The sequence below is a fragment of the Ursus maritimus genome, unplaced genomic scaffold, assembly GCF_017311325.1.
Source record: "Ursus maritimus isolate PB19 unplaced genomic scaffold, ASM1731132v1 scaffold_12, whole genome shotgun sequence".
In the NCBI taxonomy this organism is placed as follows: domain Eukaryota; kingdom Metazoa; phylum Chordata; class Mammalia; order Carnivora; family Ursidae; genus Ursus; species Ursus maritimus.
This window is the reverse complement of record NW_024423564.1, coordinates 13,616,109-13,634,839: the sequence shown is the minus strand read 5'-3', so window position 1 is coordinate 13,634,839 and position 18,731 is coordinate 13,616,109. Positions and strand designations below refer to the sequence as shown.

General features: G+C 54.6%; 1 protein-coding gene across 1 annotated transcript in view; it reads left to right on the top strand.

The window, feature by feature from the left end:
* The first annotated feature begins 239 nt into the window (after nucleotides 1-239).
* Nucleotides 240-18,731, top strand: part of UBL4B (ubiquitin like 4B) — a 29,543-nt gene continuing 11,051 nt past the window's right edge. Inside the window, exon 1 of the mRNA XM_040626724.1 lies at nucleotides 240-679. Within this exon, the coding sequence (XP_040482658.1) occupies nucleotides 240-679 (440 nt within the window). The remainder of the gene's footprint in view (nucleotides 680-18,731) is intronic.

Below are 18,731 nucleotides of genomic sequence, written 5' to 3'. Positions count from 1 at the left end.
TTTCTCCTTTTCTGGAGAACATGCCTCTGATTTCCCCAGAGCCCAGCTCTCAAAATGAGCCCTCCTGCAGCATTGTGACGTCACGGAGCATTAGCCAATGGCTGCCCGTCCGCGCGGGGCCCAGCCTCCCGGGAGCACCGCCCGCCATTGACAGGGAGAAGCCAACTTCTCTTGCACTGGCCCTTAACCCTCTGGGCAGCTGCGGAGCATGGATCCCTCCTGATGCTATTCTTGGCCCGATGATTCTCACAGTCAAGCTGCTTCTGGGCCGGAGATGCAGCCTGAAGGTGTCGGGGCAGGAGAGCGTGGCCATGCTGAAGAAGCTGGTGTCTGAGCGCCTGCAGGTGCCCGAGGAGCGGCAGCACCTGCTCTTCCGAGGCCAGCTTCTGGCGGATGACAAGCGTCTCTCCGACTACTGCATCGGGCCCAATGCCTCCATCAACGTCATCATGCGGCCCTTGGCCAAGACGGCAGCCGTGGAGGCCCCCCAGCCCCAGCCCTTGTGGCACCACCTGGGCCTGGTCCTCGCCAAGCACTTTGAGCCCCGCGACTCCAAGGCGGTGCTGCAGCTGCTGAGGCGGGAGCACCAGGAGCGCCTGCGGAGGATCAGTCTGGGGGACCTGGAGCAGCTGGCGCAGTACCTCCTGACCGAGGAGCCCACAGCGGAGCGGGGGCCTGAGCCCGGGACCTCAGAGCCCCAGGACAGAGAGGAGGAGGAGGAGGAGGAGACAGGGGAGGAGGAGGGCAAGGCTGATCAGTAAAACGGCCCATCCTACTCATTTGCATGCTCAAATTCGTCTGGCCTCATCCTTCTGTGGTCCCTGGTGACCCCCCACTCACTCCTGCGGGAGCAGAGGCAGCCGTACCCCTTTATGAAACTTTAGAGCAGCCGGAGGGATTGTGGACCCCTCTGTCCTCTCTTGGGCCTGCGGTAGCCCCCCTGAAACCTAGCGTGATTCCACCCCCATTACCATCCTCGAAGGGGGTCTGATCACCCTGTGGGTGGTCCTAAAGGGGTAGTCAAAGGCAGCTTCCCTTTCCTGGGCTGGACACCCCCATCTGGGCTGGACACCCCCACCTGGGCAACCTCCCAGGCTGTCAGCAACCCCCCTGCCCAGAGTCTCCATGGCTTTAGGCAGACCCTCTTTCTGCTTTGGGACCGAGAGACAGATGATGTGAGTTCATTTCTGTCTGTCCCCAGGCCATGATGTCTGACAGCCAAGAGACCAATGCCAGGGAGCCGCCCTGTGACCTCTGCGTGAGGCTGTCCCTGCTGTCTGCTTGCGCTTATACGGCTCGAGGGGCAGGGCTCGCCCAGGCAGGACTGGGAGGAGAGTAGTTACTGTGTGTCAGGCCTGGATTCTTAGGGAGACACACACTGACCAAGAATAGCAGGAAACTGAGGCTTGGGGCAGAAAAGGTGGTTTGCACACACACTCCCTGTGGTCATCGTGACACATCTCTGCCTCACCCCCTGCCCCAAGTCTCATCAATTGGTAGGTGTCCCTGAGCCCCCCCTTCCCTGCCCGGCACTGCCCAGGTTCCCCGGGAACAAGACATCCTTGCAGCCACAGAGCTTGTGGCCTGGATGGAGAGACAGGACAGAAATGTGATGGGTAAAGCAGTGAATGAAAATAGAGGGCAGCCCGGGGACGCCTGGGTGGCTCACTGCATTAAGCGTCTGCCTTCTGCTCAGGTCCTGATCCCAGGGTCGTGGGATCGAGCCCCACATTCGGCTGCTTGCTCAGCAGGGAGCCTGCTTCTCCCTCTGTCTGCCTCTCCCTCTGCTTGTGCTGTCTCTCTCTGATAAATAAATAAACAAATAAATAAATAAAATCAATCTTTAAATAAAAGAATGAAAATAGAGTGCAGCCCGTGTGACTAGATAGATACCCAGGCAAAGCCACCACCTCTCGGGGTGCTGGGCTCCCATGCGGGGCCTGTCTCACAGGCTACAGGAACGCCAGGCTTTTCCTCTGCTCTGGTGGAGAGAGCCGTCCTTGCCCAGGGCTGGGGAGCCGGTGCCCTGTGTGTGAGGGGGCAGGGAGCTCCCTGAGAGCCTGTCCTCCCAAGTCCCTGAAGCACTGTTACTGTAGTCGCTCTGTCCTGCGATGGAGACGGAGGGGGGATGAAGGACCTGGTCCTGAAAGGAAGGCACAGGGGCCCCTTCCCTGTAAGCCTTCTGTCCTTGGCCTGGGGTCCCCGCGACTGACTCGGGTCCCAGCTCGGCCACAGGCTTGCTGCGTGACTTCGGCTAACTTACTCTGCCTGTCTCATGCTCAGGTTTGGCAGCCGTCCGAGGGGACGCACTCACCAGCTGAGCCTTGAACCACGCGGCTCTGAACTGTGCGGGTCCACTTACAGGGGGATATTTTTCGATAAATACAGCCCAGCACTGTAAATGCATTTTCTCTTCCTTAGGATTTTCTTAATCACATTTTCTTTCCTCTCACCTTATTGCAAGAATACGGTATATAATACAAATGTGTGTTAATTGTGTTAGTGGTAAGGCTTCTGGTCCACAGTGGCCTGCTAGTAGTTAAGTTTGGGGGTGTCCAAAGTTTTATGTGGATTTCTGGCTGTGCAGGGCGGGTGGGGGAGGGGGTCAGTACCCCTAAACCCTGTGTTGTCTAAGGGTTAATTGTCTTATGATGCTAAACGCTGTCAGCCCCTTGTGTGAGGGCAGGAGAGAGGAGGGCTCCCCACGGAACATGAGGGTGGGAGGGTGAGCGTGAGTTAACCCGAGGGTTCACGCTGTATTCACCTTTTCGTCAGCTTGTGATTACCAGCCAGGCAATGCTATCAGCATCTCCTACCCCCCAACCCCCTCCAGATGTTTGCGAGGGTTATACTCACGAAGATGGAGCAATCCAGAGTGACGTCTTCTGAGAGGGCAATGGCAAGGCCGGGAGAGCCCCCTGAAACCAGGTGTCTGGCTCCGTGAGCCTGCTTTGTAGCAGAGAGACCCTCATTCAGCCAATGAGCGTCCCCTGCACAGGTGCCCCAGCCTCTGCCCCAGAGGCCGAGAGGAGGGGGAGGATGGGAGCTGTGTCAGGTGTGACGTGTCCCCGGGGGCACTGAGGACGAAGCATGGGGTGGCTGTCACCAGCACCCACCAGCTTGCACCTCGCTTCCTCTCTGGTCCCAGTCCTGCTCCCGCTCCCAGGAGGGCCCTCCACCCTCCGTCCTCTGCAGAAGAGACGTTTGGAAAGTTCTGTGAGCGTGTTTGTGCTGGGGCTGTGCCATTAGCCAAGGGGGACGAGCCTATTATCTTTACATTAGGGGAACTAATAGCCCATTTCCCAAGAAATCTGTGGGCGATAAAAATAAGTGAGCCGTTTTATTCTTTTTGCTGAGAGAAGCTGGCATGAAGGACGGGGAAGCCCTTGTTTTCTCTCTAGTTAGGGCTGGCCGAGGGCACCACCTCCCCGGCTTCTGTCCCCAGAAGCTTCAGGGTGATGACTCCAGTCCCAGAGCCGCGGAAGGAAAGGTGTTCTGCCCTTGCATGCTGCGGTTGCCTCCGGCGGCTGACTCCACCCTTCGCAAGCCCCCCCGTCCTGTCCACCAGAGCTGAGCACGGGCGAGGATGCATGGGCCCAGGCACTCAGAACTTCACGAGAACTTGCTTGCCTTTGTTACGTCTCCCAGGATGTTTCCCTCAAAGCCAAGTTCCTCCCTGTCCGCTGGTGGAAGGACTTACAGGGATCAGGGAGCCGCAGGTGGTGCGTTAGGACTCAGGGGACAGACACTCCAGAAGTAGGTGAGAACCCTTTTCTGTACGCAGAACCCCAGCTCTCGGGCCGCCTGCCATGGAAATCCTTCCCTGGGCCCAGTTCCACCTTATTTCACATTTAGACCTGTACTGGCGAACCAGCTGAAGGCTCCCTGGTCCCCTCTCTGCTTTCACCAGGTGAGGGATGGTGGTTACGGGGTGCTCTTTCTAAACTGCAGCCGTGGGCATGTAGCTCTGTTGCTTAAGTCCCCACAGCGCCTCTCTCCCACCAGGAAAGGACAGACAGGTCCCCGCAGGTACCAAGTTTGCACAGGTAGGAGCATCTCTGGACAGCCAGCTTTGTGTTTCTATCCATGGAGAAATCTGGCTTCTCCTGGTTCCTTCATGCATCACCTGAAGGCCAACGCTCTCAGTCCCCGGGCTCCCGGCAAAATGGTCTTTCTGCTGGAGACAGGCACAGCATCCCTGTTCTTGTGTTATTTTATCAGTCCTTTATTCTTCGATCAGTAAACACTGATGGCGGTCCTACTATGTGTCGGGCTTCCTTCGAGTGACTTAGGCTGATAGAGGAAGAGCCCTGCCTTTCTGAGACGGCAGAAGGAAGCGCGCCCCCTTGCGTCCCGTGCTGCATGGTACAGCAGAGGGAGCTCGGTGGCCCCTCCCGTTGCGCCACAGCCTTTGCTTGAACTTCGGTGATGTGTTGGGAGGTAGGGGACGTGGCTGTTACCCCCAGTCCTAAATGATAGGGCAGGGAATGGTCTTTCAGGATGGGAATTCTTGTAGATGTTGGAGAAAGAGGGGACTTAAAAATGTTGCAGGGGCTACAGAGACCCCGATGCCTGATTCTATTAGAAGCAAGTCACAGGTCCCGCCCACATTCCTGGGAAAGAAATCTCACAAAGGCACAGACCCCAGGAGATAGTGATCGTGGGGGCCCCCTTATAGCCTGTCCCCCACAGTGGGTGTTGTGTTCTAAGGTTTGTATCTATGAATGAAATCATTGATAATAAATCCACTAAAGGCATCATTTCAGCCCAGGAACTGCGGTCGCCCCAGGGGAGTCTCAGGAAGGCTTCAAGGAGGAGGTAGTGTTTGAGCCGGTGAAGGATGGGAGAGGAGGGCAGTCGAAGGAGGCGTGAGGGACTTTTTCTCACACCTAGGCTCTGCATGTCACACCTGGAGAACTGTCACTTGGTTCAGCACACCCAGCTTCTGACCTTGCTAGGTGCCTCATGACACCCAGAGCCACACAGACACCCCCAAGGTGCATACCTATAGACACAAGGACAGCCCCTCTACCTCAGACCCATAGGGGGGGCGTCTACAGGGTCCCGCCCAGGTTTGCAGAGGGAGCTGGAGGCTCTGTGCCACTTGCAGTGTTAGGGTTCAGACCTTGCCTTCTGGAGTTCAGGCTGCTGGAGCCCAGTGGGCTCAGCCCCGCCCAGGCAGCCCAGCCAAAAGATGCCACACAGCAAATTCAAGGACCGAAAAGGAAGGCTTTACTGAACTGAGCCCAGGAACTGCGAGAGCTTCTGGAAGAGGTGGCGTGGACCAACTTTGCTCTGTCTAAGTGATGCCTCATGTAGTCAGGACAGGGGTGTTCAAAGGACACACAGGGGCATGGAGCTGGACACGGGGGTGTGCACCTTTGGGTGCCGGGTGGCAGCTGGGCTTTGCAGGGACACCGGCACTTCCATGCACATCAGCCCGTGTATGTCAGGGAGCAGAGACCCCCTTCCCTGCTTGCCTTTCAGCTCCCTGCCCTAGCCTGGATGGCTCTGGCCTGCTCTGAGCTGGGCGTGGGTGGCTGCCCGCGTGTGGCAGGGGAGAGGCCAGGTGGCAGGGGAGTGGCCAGAGGGCAGGCTGCCCTGGGGGAGGTCGTGCTGCTGAGCCGGCTGAGGTGAGAACAGCTGCAAAGCCCAGCTGTGGGGTTCCTCTGGAGCCAACGGTGTTCCCGCAGACTGCCTCGCCCCACTCCTCCCCTCTTGGGTCACCTTCCTCCTCTCTCTGTCCTTCCTGGGTTTCTTCCTGTACCTCTCCCCTGCCCTTTCCCTCCTGTTCTCTCTGACCGCATTTGGGGCCGAGTTGACTGCATTGTGCGGATATCTGGCACTTTCTTTTAGCGTGTTTTCTCTCCTCTCTCTGTTCCTTATGTCTCTGCATCCATCCTGTGCTGGCCTTCCCTTTGTTCCCATCCCGTTCAGTCTTCCCTAGTTGTCGTATTGATGTCGCCACGAGCTCCCCTCCTTGTCTTCCTATGTCTTTTTTTTTTTTAAGATTTTTTTTTTTTTATTTGAGAGAGAGAGAAGGAGAGGAGAGAGCGAGCGAGCATAAGCCGGCGGAGGGGCAGAGGGAGAGAGAAACAGACTCACTGCTGATCAGGGAGCCCAACGCAGAGCCCCATCCCGGGACCCTGGGATCATGACCTGAGTTGAAGGCAGATGCTTAACTGACTGAGCCACCCAGGCGCCCCTTCCCCGTGTCTTCTTCTCCCGTATTTACCCAGACTCACGCAGCGTGCAGGCACGGACAGGGACCTGGAACTACTACCTTTGGCTATGGCCCGACCCTGCAGCCCTCCTGCCCGCATCCGCAATACTAATCCGCACGCGCATCTACCCAGCCCTGCGTTCAAGTGCAAAGGCAAACGGCCTCATCGCACACATGCACCTGTTTCCTGATCTAGACCCCCAAACAGACACACCCTGAGAGAGGGCACCGGTGTCTGCACACGCACGGGGCCGCCCCAAGCAGCTGTGCTTGCAGATGGCGATGCTGCCAGGGAGGTGGGACAGCTGAGGCAGGCGCACGGCGAGCTCAGCCATGACAGTGGGCTGCGTCTTCCAGGCACAGCGGCTAACACTTTGGTGCTGGGTCCCCGCACTTGCACGGCTCTGCCCAGACCAGCCCTGCAGGCACTGGGCACCCTCATTCTCTTGGCTCATTTCCTTTGGTCCTTCCTGGCTCCTCCCTGGGTGGCTCCTTGGCCCTACTGGGCTCCAGAGCTGTCAATCCCTTCTGGAAGGACTGTAACCCAAGGAGCCGGCAGGAAGCCCAAGCCCCCGGGACGGCTCCTACCTACCTGCCCTCTGCTCCCTCCGACAGATTTCCCATCACGGTGATTTAAGGGCTCCTTGGCAGCCTTTAGCGGCTCCCTCTGCCCTCGTAGAAGGGTGATAAATCTGAGGTAACTACTGTCGGCCGGCTGGCCGTAAACCCGTCACAGCCCACAGCAGTGGGGCCAGGCCTGCCCACTGAGGCCCTGCCGAGTTGGCCTTGTCAGCCAGCCGCCCTTGGAGAAGCCCCAGGGCACCTGCACTGGAGACATTATTTATCAGCTCGGACCCTGGGATCAAAGCTGCTGTCCATCACAGACGGCAGGGGGGAGGCCCTCAGAGCCCCCCACTGGCTCCTCCTCTCATCCAGACTACTTAAACTTGACCGATAATGCATTGGAGAGAGCCTCAGTGCTCCCCGGTCCCCTTGAGCCCCTCCCGCTTTATTGCCCCCACCCACACCAAGTGCACCCCTTTCTACGCGCAGGCTGGACCAGGGACTCTGGAGCGGCTTTGGTGACAGAGTTGAGGTTACAGCCAGGGGTAGCCCGGATGGCTCCCTTTCCTGACCTCCCGCTGTCCCCTTTCTCCAGCACAGTTTGGCAGAAGGATAAAAGCATGGGGCACTCAGACCCCAGGACCTTGTCTAAGCAGCCCCATGGCGGGACATCACGGGCAGAGACATCTGAAGAGGTTGCATGTTGGTCCTAAGTAAAGTGAGGAGTCTTTCTCCAGGCTTTACAACTTTCTGTGCTGCCTTATTTCCTGAGGCCGTCTTAGCCCCAGACCCTCCCTCATCCGTGCTGTGATGATGGCAGCTGGTGAGGACAGGGAGGCAGGATGATGAGGACAATAGAGAACCTGGAATCTGAAGACTTGGGACTGGGTCTTGAGATACTCCCTAGCTGTGGCAGTTTGGGTTGGTCGCTTGGTCTGAGCCACAGTGCCCTCGTCTGTTCAGTGGGTACAAGAATGTCCCCCATGTGGGGTAGTTAAGAGCACCCATGACATGATAGATGTAAAAGTGGTTTTTGTTTTTGGTTTTTGAGAGAGAAAGAGAGAGAGGGAGCAGGGAGGGGCAGAGGGAGAGGGAGACGAGATGGAGAATCTCAAGCAGACTCCCCGCAGCATGGAGCCTGATGTGGGGCTCGATCCCACAACCCCAAGATCCCAACCTGAGCTAAAACCAAGAGTCAGATGCGCAACGGACTGAGCCACCCAGACGCCCCTGCGCGAGTGTTTCGTCAACTCTAAAGTGCTCTGCAGAATGAAGCCTTATTCTTATTCATCCCCCACCCCCTTACAGTTAACAGAATGTTCTCTAGCCAGTTTGCACCTAAAGGGATTTATTGCAGGGAGGGGGGTGGCTTACAGGATCCCAGGGGGGACCAGGAGCTACAGCCAGGAGGACACGGAGACTGCCACCCTACCTGCTGTTTGGTTCCTGGGGTTACAGGGACAAGAGCCCAGAGCCCCCACCACAAGTGTCCCAGGGGACTCAGACACCTCCAGCACCACAGTGAAGGTCGCCTCTCTCCTGGCTCACTGCCACCTGTAAGGTGCATGTGGGGGCATTCCCTTGGGAGAAGCTGGGTCGTGATGACTCTTTAGATGAAAGCCTCTTGGGAATGTAGATTTTAGTCTTCCACCAATCAAGGGGTTTAGTCTGTGGGAAAGTCTATGGAGCAAATGACCCAATTTCTTCAACAGGGAGGGAAAAAGAGACAAAGAGGAAGAGACATCCATAGATTAAAAGAAACTTAAGATGTATCAGTTAATTGCAAAGACCAGAGTTACTTGCATCTTGCTTTGAGCAAACTGCTTTAAAAAAAAAAAGGGCAAGACCACGGGGACATTGGAACATTGACTGGTATTTGATGGTATTATGGAATTAGTGTTCTGTATTTTTTTAAAGTGGGATAATAGCATTGTGGTGATGTTTTCCAAAGTCACCTTTTCGAGAAGCACACTGAAATACTTCTGAAATGTCGCCTAAGATCTGCTGCAGAACAATCCAGTGAATTGGGACGGAGGAAGATTCAGTTCAGCAGCCGCTCAGTTGCCAAAGCCTCGCATCCTCGCATCCCACGGGTACCTTCCTGTGCTGACCTCAGTTAACGGCAGCGGCCATGCCCCCCCCCCAACCCCATCTTCTGAGGCTAACCAGCACTCCGCTGTCTGGAAATGCAACTTGTTCAGAAAACTAGTCCCAGATTCTCATTTCCTTGAGGGTTTCTTGCTTGGAATCTCTTCTGATACCGATCTGGGACAACAGATCCCACTCTGGCTGATTTAAGCAGAAAGGAATTTATTAGAGGAAATTAGGTAGTTTATAGAACCTTGGAGAGATCCAAGACATTGCAAAGCCAGGAGGAGCACCCGAGCACCACCCAGGACCGATCTGGAGGAAACGCACTGCTCTGGGGCCGGCTGCCCAGCGAGGAGGCACTGGAAACCTCCCACAGCTGACCCAGGATGCATGTTTTTTTCTTTCTTTTTTTTTTCCTCTGAGTCTAGTTGACACACAAAGTTACATTAGTTTCAAGTGTACGGTGTACAACTTAGCGATTTGACAATCTCTTAGTGATTTATACACGTTCACCACAAGTGTTGCTACCATCTGTCCCGTTACAACACTATTACAGTATAATTGACTACTTTCTTTACGCTGGACCCTTTCCTCCCGTGACTTATTCCTTCCCTAACTGGAAGCCTGGCTCTCCCACTCCCCTTCACCCATTCTGCCCATCCCGCCGACCCGCCTTCCCTCTGGCAACCATTGGTTTGTTCTCTGTATTTATAGGTCTGATTCTGCTGTTTGTTGTATTCATTTGTTTTTGTTTTTGTTCTTTTTTTTTTTTAAGATTCCATTTGTAAGTGGAATCATATGGTGTTTTCCTTCTCAGTCTGACTTATTTCACTTAGCATAATACCCTCTAGGTCATTCCATGTTGCCTCAGATGGCACAAGCTCATCTTGTATTATGGCTGTGTCATATTCCAGTGTATATGCCACATTTTCTTTATCCATTCTTCAATCGATGGACATGGGGGCTGCTTCCATATTTGGACTGTTGGAAATAGTGCTGCAATCCACATAAGGCCTGCGTGTATGTTTTCCAGTTAGTGTTTCCCTTTTGACTCAGGAGACTTAATCTCGCTCAGCCCAGCTGCTGCCTCCCTTTTCTTTCTACCTCCACTCCTCTTCCCAGTCTCATCCAGGGATTTTCCTGGTGGATCTCCGTCACATGTGGGCCCTAGCTGCAAAGAGGTCTGGGAAAGCAAAAGCTCTTTGTCTCTGTCTCTGTCTTTGGGTCTAAGAGAGCTTCTTGCTTGGTCCCTAGCTCCCAGCACAGTGACCTGCCCTTGGCACTGGGCTTTTTGTTCCATTCCAAGGTTGAGGTTATTAAGCCCAGGCATTGGTGGGGGAGACGTTCTGCCCCTTGCCCTTAATGCAAACGGGTACAGAGTTTAGAGTTTACAAAGTGTTCTCACATACTTTCTCTTTCGGTCCTCTCAACAAGCTGGAGAGGTTGAGATTACCGTCCCCATCTTATATTTGAGGAGATCGAAACTCCCACAGCCACAAAGCTGGTACACAGCAGAACCAATATCCGAACCCTTTACTCCCCTCCCCTGCACCCCCCCCCACCAGGTGGGATAATTTATTGCAACTTTAGTTTAGGACTTGATTTTGTTTAAGTCACTAACTGTCCTTCTTTCATCCCAAGACCACAGGCAGGCTTTTGTGCCAGCTGGCCTGACACCGATTTCAGTGGGAGATGGCGCAGAGCAGTGCTTAGAGCCTCAGCCCTGGAGGGGGAATGCTGGGAGCTGCTTGTGAGCTGGGCTGCCCGCGGCTATGTTACTTCAGCCCTGTTTCCTCATCTGAAAGAGTGGCTGTAACAATAGCATCTACCTCAGAGACCTAGTAACAGGATGAAATGAATGAACATGAGTGAAATGCTTAGAATACAGTAAATGTTCCATAAGTTTGATCATCGTTCAGTATGATCATTGATCATATTTGGGGGGGGGGGCGGGCCAAAAGCATCGGCACCTGCAAGACCACTGTCACCCTTTCCTGGCTTTGTTTTATAAAATTCTAGGCTCACTGAGGGGTTATGCTGGATTGTCTTTGTAGGAGGAGGCTGTGGAGGAAAGTTTGAAGGAAAACAGGTGGGACGGATAGGGTGGTCCCAAGGTTGGGGCCCGTACATGCTTCCCTGTGGGGCCCCAGGGAGGGGCAGGGCCTGAGGATAGGGGTTCCAGGGTACCCTGAGAAGGTTGACTCTCAGCAGAGACCCTTGCCCCAAACTGGCCCAGAAACAGAGGACCCACCCCATTCGGGGACCATGCGAACTGGTCAGGGAGCATATCCGTGTGGACAGAGGGCACAGAGACCAGGGGGCCCTTCCCTGAGTGTTCTGTAATGTGGGAGACGCCAGAGGCTTTGCTTACCTCTGACGGAGAGGTGGGCAAGGACGTCCCTATAATAGCTAATAGAATTTCACTCTGCACTGGGAGGATGGAAGCCTGGAGAAGATTGAATTTAATTTAATCTTTAGAAGAAAGATTATATGGGGGTGCCTGGGTGGCTCAGTCGTTTAAGTGTCTGCCTTTGACTCAGGTTGAGCCCGAGTCATCGGCTGCGTCTCTCTCTCTCTGTCAAATGAACAAAATCTTTGAAGAAGAAAAAGAAGGAGGAGAAGGAGAAGAAGGAGGAAGAAGAAAGATGATGGGACCTAAGAAAGAAATGTGACCTTTTTAGCACCGACCAAAATTTAGGCAAAGATTGTCTTGAAGACCCGGGTCTCGATTCCTTTCATCTTTCCCAAAGTCTATCCAGAAACCAAAGCTCTTCTCCCCTTACCAAACTCACTCTCCGGAGAGGACATGAATGAGCCAGGTCAACTGAACCGGCTCTGCCACCTAACAGCTGTGCACCTAACAGCTGTGCGTGGGTGGGGTGGGCCACCAGGAAAATGGAATAATTCAATTCCCTTCAGAGAGCTGTCAAGAGGATTATGCAAGACAATGGAATTCAAATGTACGTTGTAGCGCGGGACTGCAGTGTCAGCACGAGATGTGAGGATTGTGTCTTTATGCAGATTTATGCCCCACGGGCTCTGCGAGGGCTTTGTGGTGGCCTGGCTTGGCTGGGCCAAATTTCTTTCCCCAGAATTCCATTTCTACCGTGCTTCCAGATGGGGGCCTGCAAGCGCTCGGCTCACGCTGCTCCCGTGAGAGATGGAGCCTAGAAGGGGCCAGCCAGCAGCCCTTTGCCTGCATCCACTATCCTCCCAGTTTCCGGAACACACATCCAGGTGGTGCAGCAAAGGGATTTTGCACCTGTGAGGAAAGCCCCTCCCTAATCAGCAGACTTTAAATTATGGAGATCATCCTGGGTGGGCCCGACCCAATCAGTTGGAGACTCTTTAAGAGAAGGCTTAGGCCTTCCCTGGGAGCAGCTCGGGTGTGGCCAATAGCTTTCAGGTGCCTGAGGGTGTCAGGCGGCCCATGGTCGTCCCCTCCTGCGGCCTGCCCCCTGGCCCTGGGACCTGCTCAGCCAGCCCCACGCTCACATAGCCAGTCCCTGGGAGCCGTGGGCATCGATCTCCTACTGGTTCTGGTTCCTCCGTGGGGCCACGTCTGACACCGGCTGCTTCTGCCGCACACAACCCTGTGGGACGCCTCAGCGAACAAGAGGGGACATGTGTTTGGGGGGCGAGGCCCCTGTGGGAGCCCCTGCAGTGGTACCAGAGAGTCGTGCTGGTGTGGCATGGGAAACAAAGGCGGAAGAAAAATGATTACATTTCCTTACTACCTACAGCCCACCAACAAGTCCTCGAAACAGGCAGAGTGACATTCCTCTAGGGACTCAGCTGCCTCGATGTTGATACTTTGCTAAGGGCAAGAGGCCATCCTAGCCCCCAGAACCCTGTGAAGCTACTGTAACATAGAAAAATTTCTTTGGAAACTTCTTTTATCTTACCCCCAAGATACATGTTGGCAATCATCCCCCAAGCATATGACCCACCGATACACATCTGAAGGGTCTCATGACTGAGTTTTTACTAAGCAGTAATAAATGACCTTTTCCTGTGTTTTAATAAAACCACAGTTTTGCACCAAACACATCTCAAGAATTCTTTCTTGGCCGTCGGCTCCGAACCCCAGAATCAGGTGCGGTAGGGCGAGGTCTGCTTCTGTCCGCGATGCTGTGAAGTTTTTGAAACTCCTGCCGTCCTCCGGTTTAGCAATAGACACTGGCTCACATCTGGACATCGATACGGTGGGCGGGATGGGCATCGTTACCCCACTTTCCCGATGAAGAGTCAGGAGACTCCGAGAACTCGAGTGACTGATGACTCACTCCGTAAGCAGCGGGAGCGAGACCCGGGTGACCCCGAAGTCCCTCCCAGCCTCAGGTGCACAGCCTGTCTCCTTAGCTGCCTTTGTGACGGCACAGCCCCGACCTGACCAGGGCTGTGGGCGGGGATTTGACGGTGAGCCGACAGATCTCTCCCTGCCCTCAAGGAGCTCCTAGGTGAGGACGTGTCTCTGGGGTGTGTGGCTGGGTGAGGGCTAACACTGGACCTTTCGAGAGCTGTGGTCTGGTGTTGGCAGTCCCTGCTGGGCCCGGCCGCCCTGAGTGGTACTCAGGCTCACACCCTTCAGGGGAAGCCGCGCAGAGGGAGATTCTCCAAACCAGCAGGAAACGTGGAGCGTTCTCAGGGCACCAGCGGGGACCCTGGGGGTAGTCCCCCAGGGGTCCCTCAGGGTCCCCCAGCCTTGCTAGAGGCATCGGTAATGGCACTGGGAAATGCCGTCCAGAGGCAGGCGTTGAGGAAGGAGGTCAGCGGGGGCATGAGAGACTGTCTTATCCTTCATCCGTGTGCTGTCCCCCAGGGTCTAAGTCGTCCCACACAGCCAGCCCCAAGAGAGCGGTCTGTGCATCCCTGCCTTCTGCAGGTGTGGGGAAACTGAGGCAGGCAAATCCTCGGCATCAGCCAGAGGACCAGCTCTCTTACTGTGTGTCATAGCACCTTGGGAAATGCAAAACTGACAGGAGAATATTCTTTAATCTGAGCAAATAGCAGTTATCGTAGGAGTAGCACTTTTTAAAATTAATTATCTATTCTGGCTGTCTACACAAATCAAAGGCTGGCTCCCACCTTCTCTCTACTTCGTGTCATGTGCGTAGGTCAGCCTCTTCCTCACTGACTCGATAAATATTGTTTGAAAGCCTACTATGCGCCCCAGCAACCCCACCTTCATACTGTCAAGGACCCACAACCAACTGAGGTGTTTGCTAGGGGCAAAGGGAATAGGGGCCAGCTGGTGGGGGAAGGTAATTATAAAAACTGCTATGGCCAGTTGTAGAAACAAGGACTATATTGCCTTATGAATACGTTTATATGTATATATTTCCATGAGGGAAATATTTTTGTGTCTTTCCTTCTCTCATTCCCTTAACATCTAACATAAGATGTCTTTAACAGTTGTTAACTTTACGTCTCAGAATTTGCTATAGGATATTAAAAGGGGGCATGTGGACCAAGCAGGAGAAGAATGAACATCAAACGTAGAACTTCCTAGCCTGGTTGAGCTTACATTCCAGTGGGGGAAAAATAATAAATAAAATATATAGGTATCAGTTGGTGATAAACGATAAGAAGAAAAATAAAGCGGGGAAGAGGTATAGGAAGTGTGTCTGTGTGTGTAGGCAAAGGTCTCCCTAGAGGTGACATTTGGGCTATGGGATAGAGTGGGTGCAAAGGTCCTGAGGTGCAGTGTTCAAGGAAGCCTGCTGTGGCTGGAACAGGAAGAAGAAGGCAGAGCACAGCATGAGATAGGTAGAGAGATATTGGGGGCCAGATCACATGGGGCTTTGGGGTCATATAAGGACTTTGGTTTTTACCCCAAGTGAGATGAGGAGCTGGGACAAGACTTTGAGTGACATGCTCTGACTTAGGTTTTCTTTTCTTTCTTCCTTTCTTTCTTTCTTTCTTTCTTTCTTTCTTTCTTTCTTCTTTCTTTCTTTCTTTCTTTCTTTCTTTCTTTCTTTCTTTCTTTCTTTCTTTTATAAAGATTTTATTTATTTATTTATTTATTTGAGATAGAGAGAGTGAGAACGAGAGCATGAGCCAGGAGACAGAGGGAGAGGGAGAAATAGGCTTCCTGCTGAGCAGGGAGCCTGATGCAGGACTCAATCCCAGGACCCTGCAATCATGACCTCAGCCAAAGGCAGACATCTAACCAGCTGAGCCACTCAGGCGCCCCGACTGAGGTTTTCATACACAAGCCTCTGCTGCCCCTGAGGCTTGACCCTGCACTTGACCGTCTAGATAAGGACGTTGTCCATAGCTGCCCCTGCCTCCCAGCCAGTCCCATCCCAGGACTGTCAGAACCCTGAGGTCCAGAGCTTCGTGGACAGGTTCCCAGAGAAGAGGAATCTGGTGACTCCCCTCCCAGCACAGGGCTCCAGCCCTTGCCTGTCTTTCTAGGGTCTTCAAGAAGCTAACCGTAAGGCATAAATGAAGCTTGATCGGTTGGCTTCCATGAATGTGAGCCTCGCCCTCCTGGCTGGGTTGGACGATCCCGCGGGTTGTAGAGATGACCGAGATGCTCTGTCCCAAAGGAGCCCCACGGGAGGGGACAGACGTGTCTGTGGTACACCAGGATGTGGCGTGAGGACGCCCATCACGGAGAAGCTCTGAGGACGAGCAATTTGTTCTGGAGGTGCTGGGGGTGGGGGATGAGGTGGGGGGATTCGGAGAACGGACGACACCAGGGCTGGGGTGTTAAAGAAGCTGGAGGGGCAGATCACAAAGAGGGAATGAACGGGAACAAGACACAGTCGGACGGAAGTGTGTAGAAGGTAGGGCCTTAATCTCCAACTCGGGAGTGAGATTAGTCAACTTTTTATTTTCTAAAATAGCTAAATTTAACTTTGGTCACTCTGGGGGGAACCCCCATCACTTTCCCAGGGACTGCCTTCATTCGTGGGGAGCCTCTGGAGAGCCAAGGTGGGGGCAGGGATAGGGGCAGGGACTTTTACCACTGGTGTAACCGGCCCCGAAGGCCCTGCTGGTTGGTCCAGACACTCGCAATCCTTTTGGCCTGGGGCTCCTCTGCTGCATTCACATGGGTCTGGGGATCAGAGAGTGGCAGAAAGTCTGGTCCCTGAGAACGCCATGCTCCAAGGACACTGGGGCCCTCTGACATGGGCTACCTGTGGTTGGGACCGGGCCAGGCGACAGCTCTGGACCTCTGTTGCTCCCATATTAAAGGGGCAACTACTAAGTACTTGTGGGGGTGAGTGGGTGGAGAAAAAGTTGGGAAGGCAGGCTGCCCAAGGACAGCAAACGGCGTCAGAGCTTAATGCTGGCAGGGACCTTGAACCCCACACCAAGGCACTGGTCCTGGCTCTCTGGGCCCTCTGGCCTCTCTGGGTGTGGTTTGGGAGGTCCTGTCCCCACCCCGTGGTGGCTTAGCCAGAGATCAGGCGTGGGGGTGGCCACTAGAACATCCCCTCTTCTCCTGCTTGGTGCCCCCTCCCTTCCCAGGGCACTGGCTGCTGTCAGGAGTGGGGAGGGGTTGCCCTGGCTCATTAGGGACCCTGAGACCTCTCCGCAGACATTCTAGAGCCTAGCAGCTGCCACCCCCGCTGTTTGGAGACTCCAAAGAGCTGGGATTTATGTCTCTTCCCCACTCTCCATGTCTCTGGCTGGGGAGGACGGCTCATTTTTCACGGTGCCGCGTGACTCTCCAGACTGTATTTTCAGCCTTGGTTTGACGTCAGTCTCCCGCTCTGTCCCTGGGGATCTGCTTTGTACATTTCCAGGCCGACCAGGCCAGAGCCTCCCCACGCCCTAGGGCCTCTCGTGTGTCCCTACTGCCACCTCGGAGGTGCTCCCCGGCGACAGCGAGCATGCACGCGTGCGTGCGTGTGTGTGCGCGTTAGTGCGTGCACGCGTGCGTGCGAGAGGCGGGAGGCCAGGGGACCCCGAGGCAGGGAGGGCAGTTGAAGAGGTCCGCTGGAGAGAAGACCGGGCGAGCTGGCCGCGCTGTGCTGGGACGTCCTGTGTGGCGTGTGCTTGCGTGTGCGGGGGGAGGGGTGGAAAACCAGAGACCCCGAGGGAGGAGCCAGAGGGAGGAGCTAGCCAGGCGGGCACGTTTGTCCCTAGGCGGCTTCTCTGCAGACATCTCCAGAACAGGCTCTGTCCCCAGGCCTAAAAAGGGGGAAGCGGGTGTGTGTGTGTGTGTGTGTGTGTGTGTGTGTGTGTGTGTGTGTGGAAGATGAGATGGGTGGGTGCAGCGGGGGAGAGGAGGAAGAGGAGGAGGACGCAAGGGGGAGGGGGCGGTGACAGAGGCGGAAGAATGGAGTCACAGCACAATCACAGGTTCCATTTGTACCCTGCAGGCTTTCCCATGCCTTTACCTCACTGAATCCTCAACACAACTGTGCTGTGGCTGCTGTTCTCTTTTTACAGGTGGAGAAAACCCCCTGCGGGGAGAGACAGTTCTTGGCTCCCGGTGCCTTCAACTCAGCCCAGCTCTGCCCTGGGCTCTGATGTCCGAGTTCAAGCCGGCAACACCTGCTGTCAGAGCGGAGCTCCTAGACGCGCCGGAAGCTGCATCCAACAGTGGCCCCCACATGCTGACCCACGACTTGTGTTTTGGGGTTCTCCATCTTCATCCCAGTTTTGAAGCGAGGCTAGGGCTCTGTCGATGCCAGGCACCCCAGCTCCAGTCAAGAGACTTCAGTTCCACTTTGCGCCCTCACACGTCCAGTCTGTGTGACTGCGGGAGAGTCACTGAAACTCTCTGGGCCTCCGTTGCCTCATGGCCTTGTACCTGATAAGTTTAGCATGTCCCGGACTGAAACACGTCTCTTCTCCGACACCCCGTACCTGGGGCCCAGCCCCCCACGCTGCTCATCATCCCAAAGGCTTCCTCTGGGGAACGTCACCCTCCACCATCCCAAACCGGATCGTGCCAAGTCCTCCTTCCCCTCCCTCTTGCCCTTACTCCACATGCAGTCAACCACCATGCCCTGTTCATTATGCCCCCCCAAATACTGTGAGGCTCCCCGTACACCCCGCGTCGTGTTTGTTCAATAGATGCTGAAGAGATGCTAGTGTTTTTGCTCACAAGCCCCTCTTCCTGCTTGGAAAAATGTCGCGTGATCTGACAACGTGAGGTTTCCCGTGACACACTGCGGTTCCCAACCTCCCCTCTCTTTTCTCTGCCGGTCAGTGTCCCAACTCCCACCCAGGGGTTGTCACCCAGCTCCCTCCCCCTGCCTGGCCCGGATTCAGGCTCTCCTGGCTCCCAGGGGCAGCAGGACAGCAGGATGTTGCAGCCGTTGAGTGTGTGGGCTTTGGGCTCCAACCCCAGCTCTGCCAGTAGCTGTGTGACCTGGGCAAGTTAGTCAACCTCTCTGTGCGGCAGTCTCCTCGCCTGTCAGACGGAAATGGGGCTAGAGACCGCAATTTGTTATGACAATTAGATGCATCCATACACACACAGTACTTTGTGCCAGCAAATAACAGGGGCTCAACAAATATTAAAATTTGGTAATTGTTCCCTAGAATATAATAATCGTGTCCTACATGGTCCTTCTGCTTCCAGTTCTGTCCCCTCCAATGCATTCTCTGCTTGGTGGCCAAAGAGCGTTCTCTGTCCCTCCCATGCAGGGCTGCCAGAGAAAATACAGGATGCCCAGTTCAGATTTAACTAGATGTCTGGTATTTTTATTTGCTAAATCTGGCAATTCTACCCCCATGCTTAAACATTTCCCCTGGCTCGCCACTACCTTTAAAATAAAACTTAAATTTTTAGCATGACATTCAAGTTCTGTGTGACTCAGACCCCTGCTCTCTCCATTTAATCGGTTACCACCCTCAGCCTTCCCCTCTTATGCGCCAGTCGTCT